The sequence below is a fragment of the Plutella xylostella genome, chromosome 27 (genome assembly GCF_932276165.1).
Source record: "Plutella xylostella chromosome 27, ilPluXylo3.1, whole genome shotgun sequence".
Taxonomy (NCBI): domain Eukaryota; kingdom Metazoa; phylum Arthropoda; class Insecta; order Lepidoptera; family Plutellidae; genus Plutella; species Plutella xylostella.
Genome location: NC_064007.1, coordinates 4228282 through 4246413, shown reverse-complemented (window position 1 = coordinate 4246413; position 18132 = coordinate 4228282). Strand labels below are relative to the sequence as shown.

The window sequence follows — 18132 nt, the reverse complement described above, 5'->3', positions numbered from 1 at the left end:
AGCTCGGTCTGTGATACCTACATTCCTTAGCTTCATCAAAAGCAAATCATGGCTAACGGTGTCGAAAGCTTTCCTCAAATCGATAAATATACCCAAAGCAATGTTTTTTTTATCAATATTTAGTTTTATCGTCGTTACTAAGTCTGTTGCAGCAGAGAGAGTATTAGATTTAGGACGAAAACCATACTGTTTTTTGAAAAGAAAGTCAATAGATATTAAATGTTGTTCTAATCTGTTATAAATTATGCTTTCAAATATTTTTGATGCAGTCGGTAATACTGATACAGGCCGATAATCTTCAGGATCTGTTACTTTACCAGATTTGTTGATTGGAGCTAAGGTAAATGTCCCAGTAGTTGACACAATAGTGGCAATAACAAAAACGTTGTTAGGGAAAAACTTTTATTACGAAATCAGGCGGTAACTAAGTAACAAAATTTGGTAAATCTGTCTTCTATCTAAATTATCTCCTTACAATCAAGTATCTAATTAAACGTTTTTTACTATTTTCCGAGAAAATTCAAACAGTCTCAAAATGTACCTATAATTGATAGGAAATTTTTCACTTCGCCCAGTAATTGACAAAGCAGTTTTACATTCTGTGTTCCAGTAATTGATATGAAGTCATCAACAAAAAAAAATAAAAAAATACAAAATATTAAAAATCTGTCATAGCAAAATAAAAACACTGAACATTTTACACGTCTTCGCAACATATTATCGTACGCATTAACGTTGTTATTATAATGAGACCTTATGAAATTCACCATTCAAAATAAGCATTATACAACAGTATAAATCTTTAATAGGAAAAAACAATCATTTAAACTTCTTATACAAATCAACAAATTCTAGAAAATATATTATATAGTCATCACTCTCGAGATCATCCGTTCTATCATGAGGAGGCACCCACTTTTCGGCTTCACTTTCACTTGTAGAATATAGGTAATTAAACATTTTTCTTATTTCCGAAAATATCTGTTTTCTTTTTCACCGTAGTTTCCTTTGCTTTAGATTTATCCATTTCTTGTTTCTTCTTTCGTCTTAATCGTTCTCATTCGTCCGTCTTTCTCCATTATCATACTTATTCTTTTCTTCCTGTATTTCCACATCATCTTCGCTTGAAGAATCAAACAAAACTTTTTTGGTAATTTGCAAGGCGTCTAGATTCTATTGTGCTACAGTTTTATTTGCTAAATTCTTTTCTTGTTTAATCTTCATGGCTTCATCTTCTTCTCTTTTTTCTTTCTTCAGCTCGTTTTTCTTTCGGTTCTAATATTTTTTTTCTTTTTCCTTTACCATGCCTAATATCTCCTTAACTATGGTGTTTTCTTGCGCTGGCGATAAAAAAGTTTTTGGACCCATACGCCAGTCAAGTGGAGTCTAACAGTTCACTTTATAAGCATAATATAAAGTACATTGTATTTAACGGCTGCAGCAGCTATTGGTAAAACAGATTTTACCTCTTCATAAGCTGGTAGCATTGAATACTCACTATAAGCAAGCATTTTAACTTTAATTGGTGGCATCTTATCAAATTATAGTACCAGCAATGAAAATTTTATTATAATTAATAATGCGTATAACCAATAGTTGATAGCTAGATGACCAGTACTTGATACCCTATCAAGTACTCGACCCGTGCAATATTTTCAACCCAGAAATAAACAAAGACAAATTTTATTGTATTGTGACCCTTACACCTTTGATATTACGAGCAAATTAAAAAAATAGTTTTGACCTATTACTTGATCGGGGGTATCAATTACTAGGTATTTGGATTTTTCTTGTTCTAGTAGATGATACTCGTCACAAACAAGTAAATATAATAAAAATTGGTAAAATAAGCATGAACCAGCGAAGTTACTTTACATGCAAAGGTAATAAAAACAATACTTACCCGTAAAACGCCATAAATCAACTGCAATATCGTACCGGCGAACACTCCGAGCTTAGTTATTCAATTAACGAAACACAAGTAAATGCGTTGAAACAAACGGCTGCACGGGAAAAAAATTGTAACTTGAAATTGAATCGATGCACAATACTGACACTTTGGCTGCCAATTTAACAGACTTCAAAGTTCAAATATTGATAGGAGTGCGTTTAAAAACTGAATTAGTTTTCTTATTGTTCAACCATAAAGTTAAAACTATCAATTACTGGGACCCTATCAACTACAGGGACATTTACCTTACTCTAGCAAGTTTTAGGGAGTCCGGGAAGACTCCATCCAAAAGACACAAATTTATGCTTCTACACAATGGCTCAGCTATGAGATCCTTTACACATTTTATTACCTTTGGTCCTATTCCATCGATTCCAGAGCTTGTGTTTGGTTTAAGTTTATCTATTAATTTTGATATTTCGTCACTGCTTGTGGGATTAAAGAGTGTAGTTACGATATTTGCTTCCACAGTATCAAAAACAGGAACAGAATTACATGGCATTTTTGATAAAATATCATTGGCCAAAACAGAACCTATGTTTGCAAAAAACGAGTTAAAATGCTCACATATTTCCTTAACATCTGTGATAACCCCTGCAGCAGTAACAAGTCTGGTGGGATTAAGATTTGATTTATTTTTATTATTCGAGAGTGAATTTATAAGATGCCACATTTTTCTAGGACTTTTCGTGCATTTTTTGAAAGATTCATAGTAGTACTTGTTTTTAGCAGATTGTATATTATTGGATACTAAGTTTCTTTTTTTCACAAAATCTTTTTTCAGTGTTTGATCATCCGGATTTGCCTTCATATTTTGCCAGACTACGTTTCTTTCATTTATTCCTTTAATGAGTTCCTTATTAATCCATTCGGTTTTAGGTGGGTTTTGTACCTTGTTTTTGATTATTTTACTACCAACCAATGCTTCTGTTATAATGTTTTCAATTGTTTTATAGTCGGAACAATATAGTTCGGATTTCTGATCTTTAATATGTGTATATAGTTTATGGTAATCAATGGCTTCATATTGGACTCTTTGCAATGGTACAGGTTTGTAGTTATGAACTTCCAGATAAATCTGTTTGTGATCTGATAGGGACGAGTCAATTATAGTCATATGAAATTTATGCTCTTTGAGATCTGTGCTGATGTGATCGAGAATAGTTTTGGTCGTCGAAGTTTCTCGTGTACAATATTCCTGGCTTATTTTATTCAGTATTTTGAATCCATTTTCTTTAACAACTTTCTTGTAGTCTTTCACAGGTTTACCATTTGTCAGTAGATCCAAGTTATAATCTCCAAGAACGATGACTCTTCGCCATTTTGACAGAAAATATGCATAGAAAGTCCGTGTCATTAGTTCTTTCTGGTTTGTACACAGCTCCAATGTTAAGTGAGAACTTATCAATATAGATCCAGATATAGTGGTTGTCATTTTCGGATTTTTGTTCTAGGAAATGGTGTTTAAGATTGTTATGAACGTAGATGGACACTCCACCTCCAGTTGTTGTTGTTCTAAAGTTATAGTAATGTGTATAATTGGGGATATTTAGTCGTTTAGCCTCTTCGTCGCTTTTTATCCAAGTTTCCGTAACAGCTATGACATGAATTTTTGGTAATTCTTCAATAACACATCTAAGTTCATCAATTTTTCCTGGCTTTGCTAAACTGCGTGCATTTAGGTATATAAATTTTAATGATTTTTTGTTAGATGTTATATTTGTATAGGTTTTAGCGATTTCGTAGGTTATACCTTTGGAAGTGTCTGTGACGCAACTTGGTGGGAGTTTTTTGGCTGTATTTTTACAATTTTAGGAACACCCCTAGTGTATTTGATAGTCAAATCATTTTCACCACTTTGGGTCCGTTTTTGTAATTCTTCACGTAAGTTTTTCACAAATTTTTGTTGATATGGTGACTGATCCGAATAAATTTTAACTGCATCAACTTTAGATCTATTTTTTAATATTTCTTTGGCAGTAGTTGCAGAGTCAAAACATACTTTGATTGGACGGGTCTTTCCTGTATCAATTTTTCCCAGTCGTATAATTTTTAATGGTTTAGGTGCCAGACACCCGGAGAAAATTGCTGATATAATTTTGGATATCTCTCCTTTGTCGTGTTCTTGTCTTTCTGAGGAAATTGTTGATAAAGACTCTGGGATTCCAGCTATCACTATGTTTTTGTCTCTAATAGATCGTTCCTCCATTTCCGCTAATATATCAGCCTGAAGAGTTGCGCATTGTGTTTCAGAAACTGGTTGCAAATTCGAAACTGATTTTAATTGTTGCAGGTCATTTTGTATGTTACTAATCGTTTCATCAGTCGTAGTTTTTGATGATTTTAGTGCCGCAATTTCCGTTTTCAACATATTGTTTTCCATAGCAAGGGAGTCAGTTGTAGATTTTATATCAGCGAGTTGACTGTTGATTGAGGAGATATTTTGAATTATTGTTTGCATATTTTGGTTCTGAGAGGTAGTGAAAGACTTAAGCACTTCCATAATTTCACCTTTGAATTGATCAAATTGGTGCATATAATCGTCCTCGGGAGTCTTTCTCTTCCGAAAAGTAATTGATTGGTGGTCATCTATGCTGGATAAATCAGGTTGCGACTGCGATCCATTACCATCTCGTATAGTGATTTTTGGCGTCTTTGTAGGTGAGCGCATAACGTTATTCATGATCTTATTGTTAGGTATTGCTTGATTATGTTATTCAAAAATATGTGCTCAAAGAAATGTGGTTCAAAAAAAAGAAAATCGCTCCTCTTATCGCTCCGCTTAGTTCATATGGTCGCCTCCGATAAGACGGCAAGCACGGTCAACGGGAGTGAGCGAGATGGTTAGATGTATGCAAGTATGTTACCTGCGAGCCGGTCAATCACTCGGGGAGATCGCGAAATTTGCACTTGTTGACTTGAAGTTATGGATTAGAATGAATTGTACTCATTTACACATTTAAATAATAAAAAGTAAAAACTTTAGGACACGTCCGTGCTCGGCGCGCACTGCTGTTGCTCCCTTTCATATAGAATCATTGATAGAAGGTATCGGAAGGAGAGAAGGATTGACTCTATTTTGATAAGCACTTCAAAGGTCAAGTCTGTAAATGTTTTAAAACATAATATGTATATATTTTCCTTCTATGTTTGTAACCTTTTCTTTATCATCGATGGCCGCGCTCTTGCGCGTTGATTTTTGACTCATATTTTACGTCTGGCTACGGAGAATGTATTAAAGCACAAAACACAACACTATAATACAAATTTACACGAAAACCGGCGTGTAATTTGAAAGAAAATTAATTTATTTACGAAAAGCGTCGTTGAAACTTCAATCACGGTCGCGAACGCGAAACAAGTAACAGAAAATTTCAAATTCATTTTTAAATGCAATACATTTTCAACCATTTTTTTATAGTTGTATTTATTATCTCTAATGTCCCACAGCCGTGCCGTCTCGTGGTCACTCCACACAACCGGCTCTGCATTCGTCCCGCGCAGCTAATTGGCCAGCGCGGGAACCGAACTGCATTCCTCCGCCGCCGCCGCCGCCCTCAACCACTGAGCCATCGGGGAATGAGAGCACACTTCTAACTCTTTGACCGACACCATAGATATCACATGATGTAAGTATGGAAAAAGGGGCTATTTAACAATGAGTAAAAATACCCATAAATACAATGATCTATAGTCGGAGAAGTATTTTGGCATAGTTGTAGGGGATATGGTGTCTGAAACTTATTTACTTAGTTACTGATAAAGGTCAGGCAGAGGGGGATATTAAGGGCCAATAAATTTTACAGTTTTTCTTTTACATCTTTAGTATTTGGCAGTGCGTGGGCTTACTTGGGCACTAGTTATTATTCTGTGCTTGGGCGGCCTAAAAGGAACAAGTCAAAACACACACAGGTAAAACAAGCAGTAAATCGCGTATCGTCTATTTTCAAGTAATAGAATGAGATTATGGTGAACAAATTGTACTATTCTCATGATGACTCTAAAGTCTAAACGTGCAACCTTGTATAAGTCATCCATCCGCTTTTAAACTTTTGACTCAAACTTTAAACTTTTTAAACTTTTTTTTTTGCTTGTTAGGAACAAACTTAAATATAAAGCGTTATAAAGCCAATATATGTAAAGTACCTATATGACATGGTATAAATTTACAAAACGTATCGTTCATAACGTACATGGAGCCTGCAGAGATCACATACTTATTAGCCATACAGGTAATCTGCAGCTTAAACCCTCACGAATGATATTTGAAACATCAGACCTTCTCAGAAAGCCTCAACAAGATCATTATCTACCAACATCGAAGCCTCAAAGGCGTAACGTAAATAAAAGCAATTTTATCGCGACCCAAAGCCAAATATTACGCGAATTTATTATTATTCGTTCGAAAATTATGAAAAGTTTAAATTTAATTTAGCACTGCGCTTATCTTTGCGCGGCTAATGGCCGGCGATGACACTCGTATAAACATCGGGCCTACCAGTTTTTAATATTTCAGGGTGACCATAAGTTAGGGAGTTTAGTGGAAAAAAAATATCATAATTATAGCCAATAAGATCTGATCTTGACCATTCTCTGCCACTAAAAATTAAAAAAAAATAGTTTAGTACCTATGACTGCAAAAAAAATAGGGTAGGTAGTTATTGAAAAGTAGAAAATATTATTTTTTTAGGCCAGAGCCTTAATGAAAACGATATTTCCCATGTCATTCTCTACAATGTCTACACCTACACCCTAAATAAATATAGTTGTCCTATCCTCCTATCTGTTCCACTCCCGACAACAGAATCCATATACACCCTACACTGCAGAAATAAAAATGCTCACCTCTTGAGCAATCCCAGGCGGGGTACAATGATCTACATAATTAATACTAAACGTCATCCAGCGATGCCAGTTTCGATAATCGTATTCATTTATGTATCCGTCTGTACCATCTTCAATAGGTATTCATATTTTGTAGTTTTTATGAAGCATTGTTTGTATGTGCTTGTGTTTGTTTGAAAAGGGCTTAGGGTGGTTTCTTTTCGCTTTTATAATTTTTATTCTGTACCTATATACATATAGTCTGTGCAATGTCGCACATCCCTACATTCTTACGTAAATTATATCCAAATCTACGGTACATGATAGTGTTAATTGTGTCTAACAGTCTAACTAACACACGTAAAGTTATACCTATACTTAGACCTACGATCTCTTTTGAACTTAATTACGGTAGGTAAAATACTTGTGCAATCTAAGAGAACATCTTAAGCGCCAGGATATCAAAACAGGCTCTAAACGTCGCCGTCGCTACACTGGGAAAAAACATGCAGTGAGCCAGAAAAAAAAGCATACGCGCGAAAAAATAAACAAAAATACTGGCAGCAAGAACACGTTTCCCGCGCAAGAAAAAAAGAAAAAGCGTATGAGCGAGAGGTGTGATTTGTGTACTTTTTCACACCCTTCGATAAGTAGGGATGTCCGTCGTTAGTTATTATAATCGGTATTGATAGCGTTCGGCAAGCGATTGCCGAATCCCTTGCAACATTGTTGTGACTTTGTGACCAGTGTTTTTTGACAACAGTTTAGTGGTTCTTTTACCTAACATTTCACTGAGACCATAGAGAAAATAAACTACGATAACTGTGACTAAACTTTACACTCCGTTGTAAGAAAATATTTGCAGAGAAGGCATTTATTTTATACATCGTCGTAAAGTCTAGGTTGAGAGCCTATAGAATAAATATTTGCGAAGCGTAAGCTGCAGGAAAATAGATAATAAAACGTTGTTTGTATCGCTTTTGTTTGATTTTGCACGGTTCCGCGATTGGCAGGGAAAAAACTTTGAGGGAGTTTTGAAACTTTCGAACGACAACTCATTCGAGAACCCTTTTTGGTTTGTCGAGCGGGATGGGTTATTGTTGCGTCCCGCCCAGGGCTTGTTAAATTGTAAAAGTATAAATTACAATGTTTAGCGACAAGCTAATGAAACGGTTTGTGGAATGGCGCGGTCTGTCATATTTAATATTGGGAGTTGTATTTATTGCCGGTTCGTAAATCATATTAATTATAATTCTGAAATGTCGGCCCGCCCACTCGGCCGCGATAGTCTTTGTATTTGTAACTCGTGTAACGGAACTACGGTGAACACTGTTTTAGTCACAAAATGAAGTAGGTACCTATATAAATAACTAAAACTGATCTTCGAACAAGCATTTATTCGTGCCCTGCGCGAGTTGCCAAACTAAGTAAATGGATTAATTTCAGATACATATTTCAATAAGTATGTATAAGCTGGATTCATAGCTTTGTAGGTGCCCACGTGATATCAAGAGAATAACACTAAACAAATGAAGTCAAAAAAATTACGACGTTTTTTTTTTACTACTTATTCTTTTTTTGCAATCGTCAAGATTCTTTGTTTATTAATAATGTGATAGCTTCCCTAAAATTTCCAATTTTTTTATATAAAAGGTAGGTATATCTGTGACGGATAACTATATCTACCTAAATATTTCATTTTTATCGTCCAATGACGCAATCGCTTGTAAAAGAACACCGAAGATGCCACAATCAACGGGAGATTATAACCGAAATGTATAACGCAGATGTAACGGCTGTTTTATGCATGAATTCATAATTTAATTATAAAATCTGGTCTCTTATTTCGTTTGAACGCATTTTTATTCAATCCATGAGTTATAGGTGCGACTTAAAAGAAATGGAGTGTCGATAGGTTTGATTATAATTTATTTCAGCTTTATCAAATTTAAATTAGCATTATTAGAAAGAAATGATTCGATTGTAGAATACGTAAGTGTAGGTAGAGTAACTTTTTATTAAATGCAGTAAAATAACATGACAAAATTACATTCTGTAAAATAATGTTGACAGGATAAAAGATAGGACACGTTCTTATTGTATGTACATTTGTACATAGTATTCATAAAAACAATAATTTAAGTTTTCTTACAATAATCTTATTATGTTCTTATTGCATTAACGAAAGCTTTATAAATAAATGCAGAAACGTATTTTTTCCGAATAAAAAAATGCAGTTAAAAACGCATAAAAACAACAACTTGTAAGTTCTCTCCCTTATCTCGTTTTAAAAATGCACATGTACTACAAGCTATAAATAACGCTTAATCGTAAAATTATTTTAATGTAGTTGTTAATTTGTTGTCTTCACATAGCCATTCTGCTCAATGTGGGTAGTGCGATAAATACTGTGGATGGGATTCAATCAGTGTCTTTGTTGGTAAGTCAATCTTCTTATCGTGTCGGTGACAACAACAACAAGAGTTAGACCAGGTTTTGTCACCGTAGCTCGCACTACAAGAATAAGCCACCCATAGCGTCAGTCGTTGACTACCCAGGGTTGTCCGGACCCTCTAGTACGGGTTTTGCTATTTATGATAAAATATATTTTAAAAAAGACCGAATGGCGTAGTTGTTAGTGACCCTGACTACTGAGCCGATGGTCCCGGGTTCAATTCCCGGCTGGGGCAGATATTTGTTAACCGACTTCAAAAAAAGGAGGAGGTTCTCAATTCGTCGGGATATTTTTTTTTTTTTTTATATATTTTTTTTATGTATGTTCACCGATAACTCCGCCGTTTATGAACCGATTTTGAAAATTCTTTTTTTGTTGTATTGGGTTGAGCTTCCAGGTGGTCCCATTTTTTTTTCAGAATTTTATCTCACCCCTAAGGGTGGGTAAAGGGGTAAAAACAGGGTATGAATTTCCATTTTGGACACATATTAACCGATTCTAATGAAATTAAGAACGTAAATATAGTTCTTATAACAATAAAATATGATGGTGACCTTGAGCTGATCTGATGATGGAAACGGAAGGCAGTCAAGGGAATATTGGGTTTTTATTAAAAGCCACTAGTTTATCAAGATTAGCCTCGATTTAATAGTCTCATATAAATCGATACACAGTGATACACATGAAGTAAGAGATGACAGCCAACACATAGAGTACGTGCTATTTTCCTTTTTTCTTGACTATGACTTTTCGTTTACAATTCCAACACTAGGCCTTAAACAAAAATCATACAAATAGGCAAAAGAAAATTAGCACAATTCTAGGCCTCAAACAAAATATCATAACTTATATAGGTATATAAAACTAAAACATAACTTTAACACTGACTAACGGAGTACAAATAAACAATATCACAAAAAAAACATATATGAAAACAAGTTAATCAGTTTTAAGTAGTTTAGACACAAACTTATAATGCTTCTCTGAAGTTAATGGCTTCGTTAACACGTCCGCCAACATTTCCTCAGTAGGAAGGTAACTTAAATCAATAACCTTCTTACTTATCAACTCTTTAACATAATGGTGCCTTATATCTATATGTTTGGTACGCGAGTGTGTTACAACATTCTTACAGATTTTCTGTGCTGATTGATTATCGTTAAACAAATCTATTTTGTACACAATACCAGTACATTCTTTAAGAAATGTTTGCAAGAACAGAGCCTCCTTGCAGGAGTCAGAAACCGCCATGTACTCAGCTTCAGTACTAGAAAGCGCTACAGTCCGTTGCTTTCGGCTTTCCCACGAAATAACTGAACTACCAAGACTAAAAACATACCCAGTATATGACCGACGATCCATCTGATCTCCTCCCCAATCAGCATCTGTAAAACCAGTAATTTTCAAATCGTCACCCTTTTGAAATAGTAGACTGTAATGTATTGTTCCTTTTAAATATCTCAGAACCCTTTTCGCTGCTTTCCAGTGAGTTTCACCAAAACAGTTATTGAACTGGCTTAGATAGCTGATGCTATGAGTAATATCCGGCCTGGAACATACTGACAGGTACATTAAACACCCAATAAGGCTCCTATAATCATATTTACATGCCGAATTCTCTTCCTTTTTAAGTTGAATTCCAACTTCCATAGGAGTCTTAGCTGCTTTGCATTCTGCCATATGCAGTTTATCTAAAACTTTCTTTATGTAGCTGGACTGATCCAAAGTATAGCTTCCATCAGGTAATCTAGCAATTTTCATACCTAGAACCTGATGAGCCGGTCCCAAATCATGCATCACGAACTCTTTCATCAGCCCTTCCTTAATAACTTTCTTTTTCTCAGAATTTTCGGAGCTAAAGATCATGATGTCATCCACATACAGCGCTACGATTATAACTTCATCATCAGTATTATGAATATACACCGATTGCTCAGAAGATAGTCTACTAAATTGCAATTTATTGATGAAAACATCATTAATGCGTTCATACCATGCTTTCGCCGCCTGTTTTAAGCCATAAATTGCTTTGTTCAGCTTATATACTTTCCTGACCTTTTCATCTTGACCTCCACCTTGGATGAAACCTTCAGGTTGCTCCATATATACAGTTTCGGTTAGTAACCCGTGCAAAAATGCAGTTTTTACATCTAGGTGCTCTATAACTAAATCATATTGAGCAGCTAATGCTAACAGTATTCTAACTGTTGAGTAGCGAACCACAGGCGCAAATGTTTCATTGTAGTCAATTCCGTATCTTTGTGTATAACCCTTCGCCACCAGACGAGCTTTATACTTTAACAATTTTCCATTTAGGTCTCTCTTTTTGCTAAATATCCATTTACATTTTACTGGTTTTTGCCCTGAAGGCAGATCAACCAGTGTCCAGCATTCATTAACTATGAAAGAGTTATACTCGTCTTGTATAGCTTCCTTCCAATGTTTAGACTCGCAGCCACCCAGAGCCTCTTCTATTGTCTTCGGTATATCTTCGTCTTCTGTAACCGCTGTAAACCCAGCATACCCATCCGTATCAGCATCTTCAAAATCAAGCGAGTCCTCCGAATCCATGCTTGAACATCCTGGAATATATGTAGGGTCCGAAGAGTGGTTATCCGAATTTACAGATTCTACTGATGAATCCAGACTGAACATAGTTTGTCTCCGAGGATTCACTGTGTTATCAGGTAACAACTGATCCATCTCGACCACGTCTGGCTGACATAATGATGTCTCAGAAGCTTCCGTCGACGACTGTGCTGGATCAGGTTGTGTAGTACTATCTAAGTTATCAGATGAATCTATAATTAACAAATCATCATGCTCTTTACTGTTATCATCATTGGACACTACTTTATCCAAAAACATACTTTCCATGAATGTGACGTGCCTGGCTTTAATACATTTCATTGGAAAAGCAGGATCTACCAGTCTATACCCTTTACTATTCTCACAGTACCCTACAAAAATATACCTCTTGCATCTAGGGTCCAATTTCTTTGCTTTCTCATCAATGGCATATGCTACACAACCGAATACACGTAAGTGTGCTACATTAACCTTTTTGGATGTCCATTTTTCTTCAGGTGTTGTTCCCATGACCGCTCTGGTTGGTGTATAGTTCTTGAGTACGGCAGCCGTGTTCGCCGCCTCCGCCCAGTACTGTTTCTCCAACCCAGCCTCCTGGAGCATGCAGCGGGCTTTATCCATTATGGTGCGATTAGCCCGCTCTGCCACACCATTCTGTTGACTACAATGTGGGACAGTAGTTTGATGTTTTATCCCATTCCTCTTCAGATACTCCTGAAATTGATTAGACATGTACTCGCCACCATTGTCACTTCTCAAGGTTTTGATTTTTCTATCTGTTTCATTCTCTACAAGCGCTCTGAATAGTTTAAATTTCTCAAAGACCTCGCTCTTTCTATCCATGAAGTAGATAAATGTTTTCCTCGAGAAATCATCAATGAAGGTAACAAAGTACCTTTTACCACTAAATGATGATACCTGCATAGGTCCACATACGTCTGTATGTACCAACCCTAGTTTGATATTAGACCTAGTATGACTTTTCTTAGGGAATGGAAGTCTGGCCTGTTTGCCTTCTATACAAGCTACACATGGATTAAAAGTAGTATTTGGATAATCCATACCTGTTACCAGCCCATTTTTCATTAGCTTCATACTCCTGGCATTCAGGTGTCCAAGTCGCTTATGCCACAACTCGTGATCAATGCCCTGCGCAGACACCAGCGCAGACACCTCCGGAACCTCGCTAGACTCTCCAGTCACCAACTCCTGCTCAATGCCCTGCTCATAAACCAGAGCAGGCATCTCTGAAACCTCGCTAGACTGTTCAGTAACCGACTCCACACATGCTGAGTTCATGGCGATCCCTGACTTAACTACATCAAGCTCATAAACTCCATTAACACCAGTACCAGTGGCAATAACTTCACCTTCATCAACTATTTTACATAAATCATTATCAAAAACTACACTAAATCCTTTCCTATTTAACTCACTAACTGAAAGTAGATTTGCTGATAGTTTAGGAATATAGTAGACTTCACTTATAGTCTTCAAACCAGTCTTCAGTAATACTTTTACTTTGCCGATACCCTCAGTCAGTAACTTCTCTCCGTTGGCAACATTTACTTCCAGCTTCTTGTTGCATTGCAGCTCTTGCATGATATGCTTGTTATTGCACATGTGGTGAGTCGCCCCTGAGTCGATGTACCATATGTCGTTCTGAACTTTCATCGACAAGGCCGTCAGTAGTGAGTTTTCCTTTCCACTTCGTCTTCCTACCACCTTAGGCTCCATGACCTCATCATTGGGGCAGTCCTTCTTCACGTGACCAGGCTTCTTACAACGAAAGCACCTCACTATCCAAGGTCTCTTTACCGCCAGTGCATTCATTTCATCTTCCTTGCCATCACGCCGTTGCTGCTCCTGGAGAAGTTTACTCCTGACTGTCTCGCTTGTCAGCTTCGTATTGGAGTTCTCCAGCGCCATAATTAGTGGGTCGAAGTCCGTAGATAGCCCGCTCAGCATGATTATTGCAAGGAACTCATCCTCTATTGCTGAGCCTATATCCGACAACTGTTGCCCGAGCTCCGTAATATATGTTAGGTAGCTCTGCATACCACCTCTGTCCTGTAACTTCACACCAAACAGCGACCTCAACAGCCCGAGTCTTCTACACAGCCCCTTGTCCTCATATGCACGCTGGAGGTTGCTCCAGGCCTCATAAGGCGTCTTTGCATTGCGTACATGTTGCAGCGCAGACGGACCTACTGACAGGCATATTTTTGCCATCGCCTTTTGCTTCTTCCTCTCATCCTTACAACTGTCCTCACCTTCGATACAGTCATGAAGATCCTCGTGCATGAGGAGCATTTTCAGCATAAATTTCCACGTATTGTAGTCTTCCATCCCTTTTAGTTTGTCTACAGGGAGACCAATTGGTGTCGTAATAGAACTCGCCATTACTGCTGTTTGTATTTGTAAAACTGTTTGACAACCGGCCTTTTTTATAAGAATTTTTCGTAGTAATATTTTCCAAAAATATTTATTGTAGGACACGCGCCAAGCTGTCCTGGGCCCATAACCTATTGGGTTTTTATTAAAAGCCACTAGTTTATCAAGATTAGCCTCGATTTAATAGTCTCATATAAATCGATACACAGTGATACACATGAAGTAAGAGATGACAGCCAACACATAGAGTACGTGCTATTTTCCTTTTTTCTTGACTATGACTTTTCGTTTACAATTCCAACAGGGAACTCCTCAACGGTATATAGCAACTACCTCGTGTTTAGGCTCGAATGATTCGTATTGATTAGTAGGACTTTTTGGTATCATTTGCATCTTACTTTTGATTAAAAATTATTGCAAATAAACTAAAAACTATAAAATAAAATAATAATTAAAAAAAATAAAAAACCGACTTCAAAAAACCACTAAAATGTAAGTAATAATTTAAGGTTTACACAAATTATATTATGTGACAGTACAAATATACCTAAGCAGGAACTGTTCTTTTTTGAAGTTGGTGCCATATTTTTTCAGATTACTTTGTCACTGCACCAACATCAAAAAAGAACAGTTCCTGCTTAGGTATATTTGTACTGTCACATAATATAATTTGTGTAAACCTTAAATTATTACTTACATTTTAGTGGTTTTTTGAAGTCGGTTTTTTATTTTTTTTAATTATTATTTAAACACAGATATTTGTTCTCAGGTCTTGGATGTGCCCGTAAAATGGCAATAGGCCCGCCCCCTATTACATTAAAATAATAAATAAATAAATAAATAGTGTAACAAGACTGTTAACCGTTTTCCCGCGAAAACAAATCGCGCGCCGAAAACGGTTAGCGTCCCACGCCGCCGCGCCGTTTTACTGCGCAGCTTTACTGCGCAGACCGCGTCCCGCGTCCTCCCCTTCACCCGCGCGCACCCCGCGCTCGCGCCACCGGCCAGCGAAGCCCGCGCAGTCAGTCGGCGCCAACCCGTTTCCCGGCTACACGCTCGCTCGCGCTCCTTGCGGACATTTTTTAGTTTTACAACAAGATTACCTCACTTGCATTATTACGTGTCTGTAGAACCTTTAAATACAGTGAACGTTTGTATACCCTGAGATTGTGTTATTCCCTACCACCCACGATAGGACCCTTCTCATAGTGGCGCCCAACTCGCGGAGACGCGTGAATGTAAGTGTGTGCGAAGAAAAAATATGCTGCCGAAAAGGGAAGAGCGAAGCGTCGTGACCTCGAGGAAGACGAAAGCAGCGGCACCGCCGGCGAGACCACGGTAATGCCCCCAGGCGGCGGCGCGCCCGCCGAGCATGCGGCGCGTGGCCCTCCCGCGGCGAGCGGCCTCCATGCCGCGCCCGGCGCGCCCTACGCGCACGAGGAGCACGCGGCGTGCGGGCCCCCTGCGGTGCCCGGCCGCCCCGCCACGCCCGGCGCGTCCTACGAGGACGCAGCGCGCGGTCGCCCCGCCTCGCCTGGCCCGGCTGGCCCGGCCTACGCGTCCTATGAGCACGCGGAGCGCAGCCGCCCCGCCTCGCCCGGCGCGCCCTACGCGCACGAGCAGCACGCGGCGCGCGGGCCCCCTGCGGTGCGGCCCCCCCGCAAAGCCCGGCGCGTCTTCCGAGGACCGAGGACACTCGGCGCGCGGCCTTGACGACGATGACGACCGCAGCTGCACCGGCGAGAGGAAGGTGACGACCCGCCCCGGCGCGCCCAGCGTGCCCGCGGCGCGCGCTCCCGCTGCCTCCCCCGCCGCGCCTGATGCGCCCGCCACGCACGACGCGCTATACGAGTACGCGGCGCGCAGCCCCCCCGCTACACTCGACGCGTTCGCCTGCGTGCTGCTGGACACCGTCGCCAAGGCCGCCAAGACCAACCGCGTCTTTATGGAGAGGACGGTGATGACCCGCCCCGGCGCGCCCAGCGTGCCCGCGGCGCGCGCTCCCGCCGCCTCCCCCGCCGCGCCTGATGCGCCCGCCACGCACGACGCGCTATACGAGTACGCGGCGCACAGCCCCCCCGCTACACTCGACGCGTTCGCCTGCGTGCTGCTGGACACCGTCGCCAAGACCAACCGCGTCTTTATGGAGAGGACGGTGATGACCCGCCCCGGCGCGCCCAGTGTGCCCGCGGCGCGCGCTCCCGCCGCCTCCCCTGCCACGCACGACGCGCCCGCCACGCACGACACGCCCTACGAGTAAGCGGCGTGCAGCCCCTGCGGCGCGCAAATTCCGCCGCTTCCGCCGCTACACTCGACGCGTTCGCCTGCGTGCTGCTGGACACCGTCGCCAAGACCGCCAAGACCAACCGCGTCTTTATGGAGAGGACGGTGATGACCCGCCCCGGCGCGCCCAGCGTGCCCGCGGCGCGCGCTCCCGCCGCCTCCCCTGCCACCGGCGCTCGCGCCACCGGCCAGCGAAGCCCGCGCAGTCAGTCGGCGCCAACCCGTTTCCCGGCTACACGCTCGCTCGCGCTCCTTGCGGACATTTTTAGTTTTACAACAAGATTACCTCACTTGCATTATTACGTGTCTGTAGAACCTTTAAATACAGTGAACGTTTGTATACCCTGAGATTGTGTTATTCCCTACCACCCACGATAGGACCCTTCTCATAATAGTCATTTATTTCAGGTAATGCATATTGTCAATGGTAATACCCATATTGTCTTAAAAATAATTAAATATAATTAAAATTAAAATTTAAAATCTACATCTACAGTCTTAGGTCTTACAATAATAACTAGTATAATGTATAGGGTTACACTAGTTATTTGCAAAAGACAGTCATTTGCGATTCGCGTCCTGATGAACAGATATCCAATGCTTGTAAAAAGGATTGGTGATATCTTGCGATACAGCATTCAAGATTGCATTTCCGGAGCTGCTCAGCCCCGACCAGAAAGAAGCGATACGTGACCTGAGGACGGCGAAAAAGTCGGGCACCCCCGCCTCCGCGAACATGCTCGACGCGCTACAGAAGCGTGGCAGCCGCATGAGCGTGCGGTATGCATCATTATACTGCACCCTCATGGTGCTCATCGCCCTTCTGGTGTACTTGATCCACAGATGGCAGGTGTACATATTTTGGCAGTATGCTTTAAAAAGAGTAATTTTGACATCACTGCTGCATCTGTGGAATCTACGCGCGAGCATGTTGCATCTGATCGAGAGCGCCCGCCTCTCCCGCTCGATGTCACACTCGTCTCTCAGGTCCTCCGTCAAAATATGGCCAAGGTACTTGAACCGCTGCACAACCCGAACTGGCGCACCGTTCAGAACTACCTCAGGGACCCTCTCCGGACCTCTGCCAGCCCTAAACACCAACATCTCCGTCTTAGATACGTTGTACTTCAGCCCGTGAGAATTGGCATAATTCTCACAGACTGAAAGCAGCTTCTGGAGACCGTTGATCGAGGGGCTGAGGAGCACCATGTCATCCGCATAACTGAGGTTGTTCATACAAACCCCCCCGACATGACAACCGACCTTGGTGCTCCTCAGACCCACGATAAGCTCATTGACGTACAGGTTGAAGAGGTCCGGAGAGGTGAGCCCACCTTGGCGCATTGGGACTAACAAAACACTCTGGCGAAAAGTGGGTGCAGCAATGCACCTCTGCCTACCCCGCAAGGGAGTACATTAGTACAAGGCGTGAGTGCGTGTTTTTTTTTTTTTTTTTTTTTAAATACTGGTACTGAGCAACTTTCAGTATGGAACAATTGCTGAAATCTCGTTATAAATATCTGTTTACATTTTGATTGAGTAGCTATATTAGGTATGTCTTTAAGTTTTACAGACAGCTCACGGTTTTTTTGCGAATTTAGAGTTGACTTCATTATGAAAGTTACCGTGTGCATAT

The 18132-nt window shown here is 40.2% G+C and overlaps 2 protein-coding genes across 2 annotated transcripts; one reads left to right on the top strand and one right to left on the bottom strand.

The window, feature by feature from the left end:
* Positions 1–15554: 15554 nt before the first annotated feature.
* On the top strand, positions 15555–15926 carry LOC119690952 (collagen alpha-1(I) chain-like). Its single transcript, XM_038107130.2, has one exon. The coding sequence runs from the start codon at positions 15555–15557 to the stop codon at positions 15924–15926; it is 372 nt and encodes a 123-aa protein (XP_037963058.2).
* Positions 15927–17057: 1131 nt separating this feature from the next.
* On the bottom strand, positions 17058–17840 carry LOC125490781. Its single transcript, XM_048631097.1, has one exon. The coding sequence runs from the start codon at positions 17838–17840 to the stop codon at positions 17058–17060; it is 783 nt and encodes a 260-aa protein (XP_048487054.1).
* Positions 17841–18132: the final 292 nt, after the last annotated feature.

Coding starts and splice junctions, on each gene's coding strand:
- LOC119690952 (XM_038107130.2), top strand. CDS start 15,555: ATGCCCCCAGGCGGCGGCGCGCCCGCCGAGCATGCGGCGCGTGGCCCT.
- LOC125490781 (XM_048631097.1), bottom strand. CDS start 17,840: ATGCGCCAAGGTGGGCTCACCTCTCCGGACCTCTTCAACCTGTACGTC.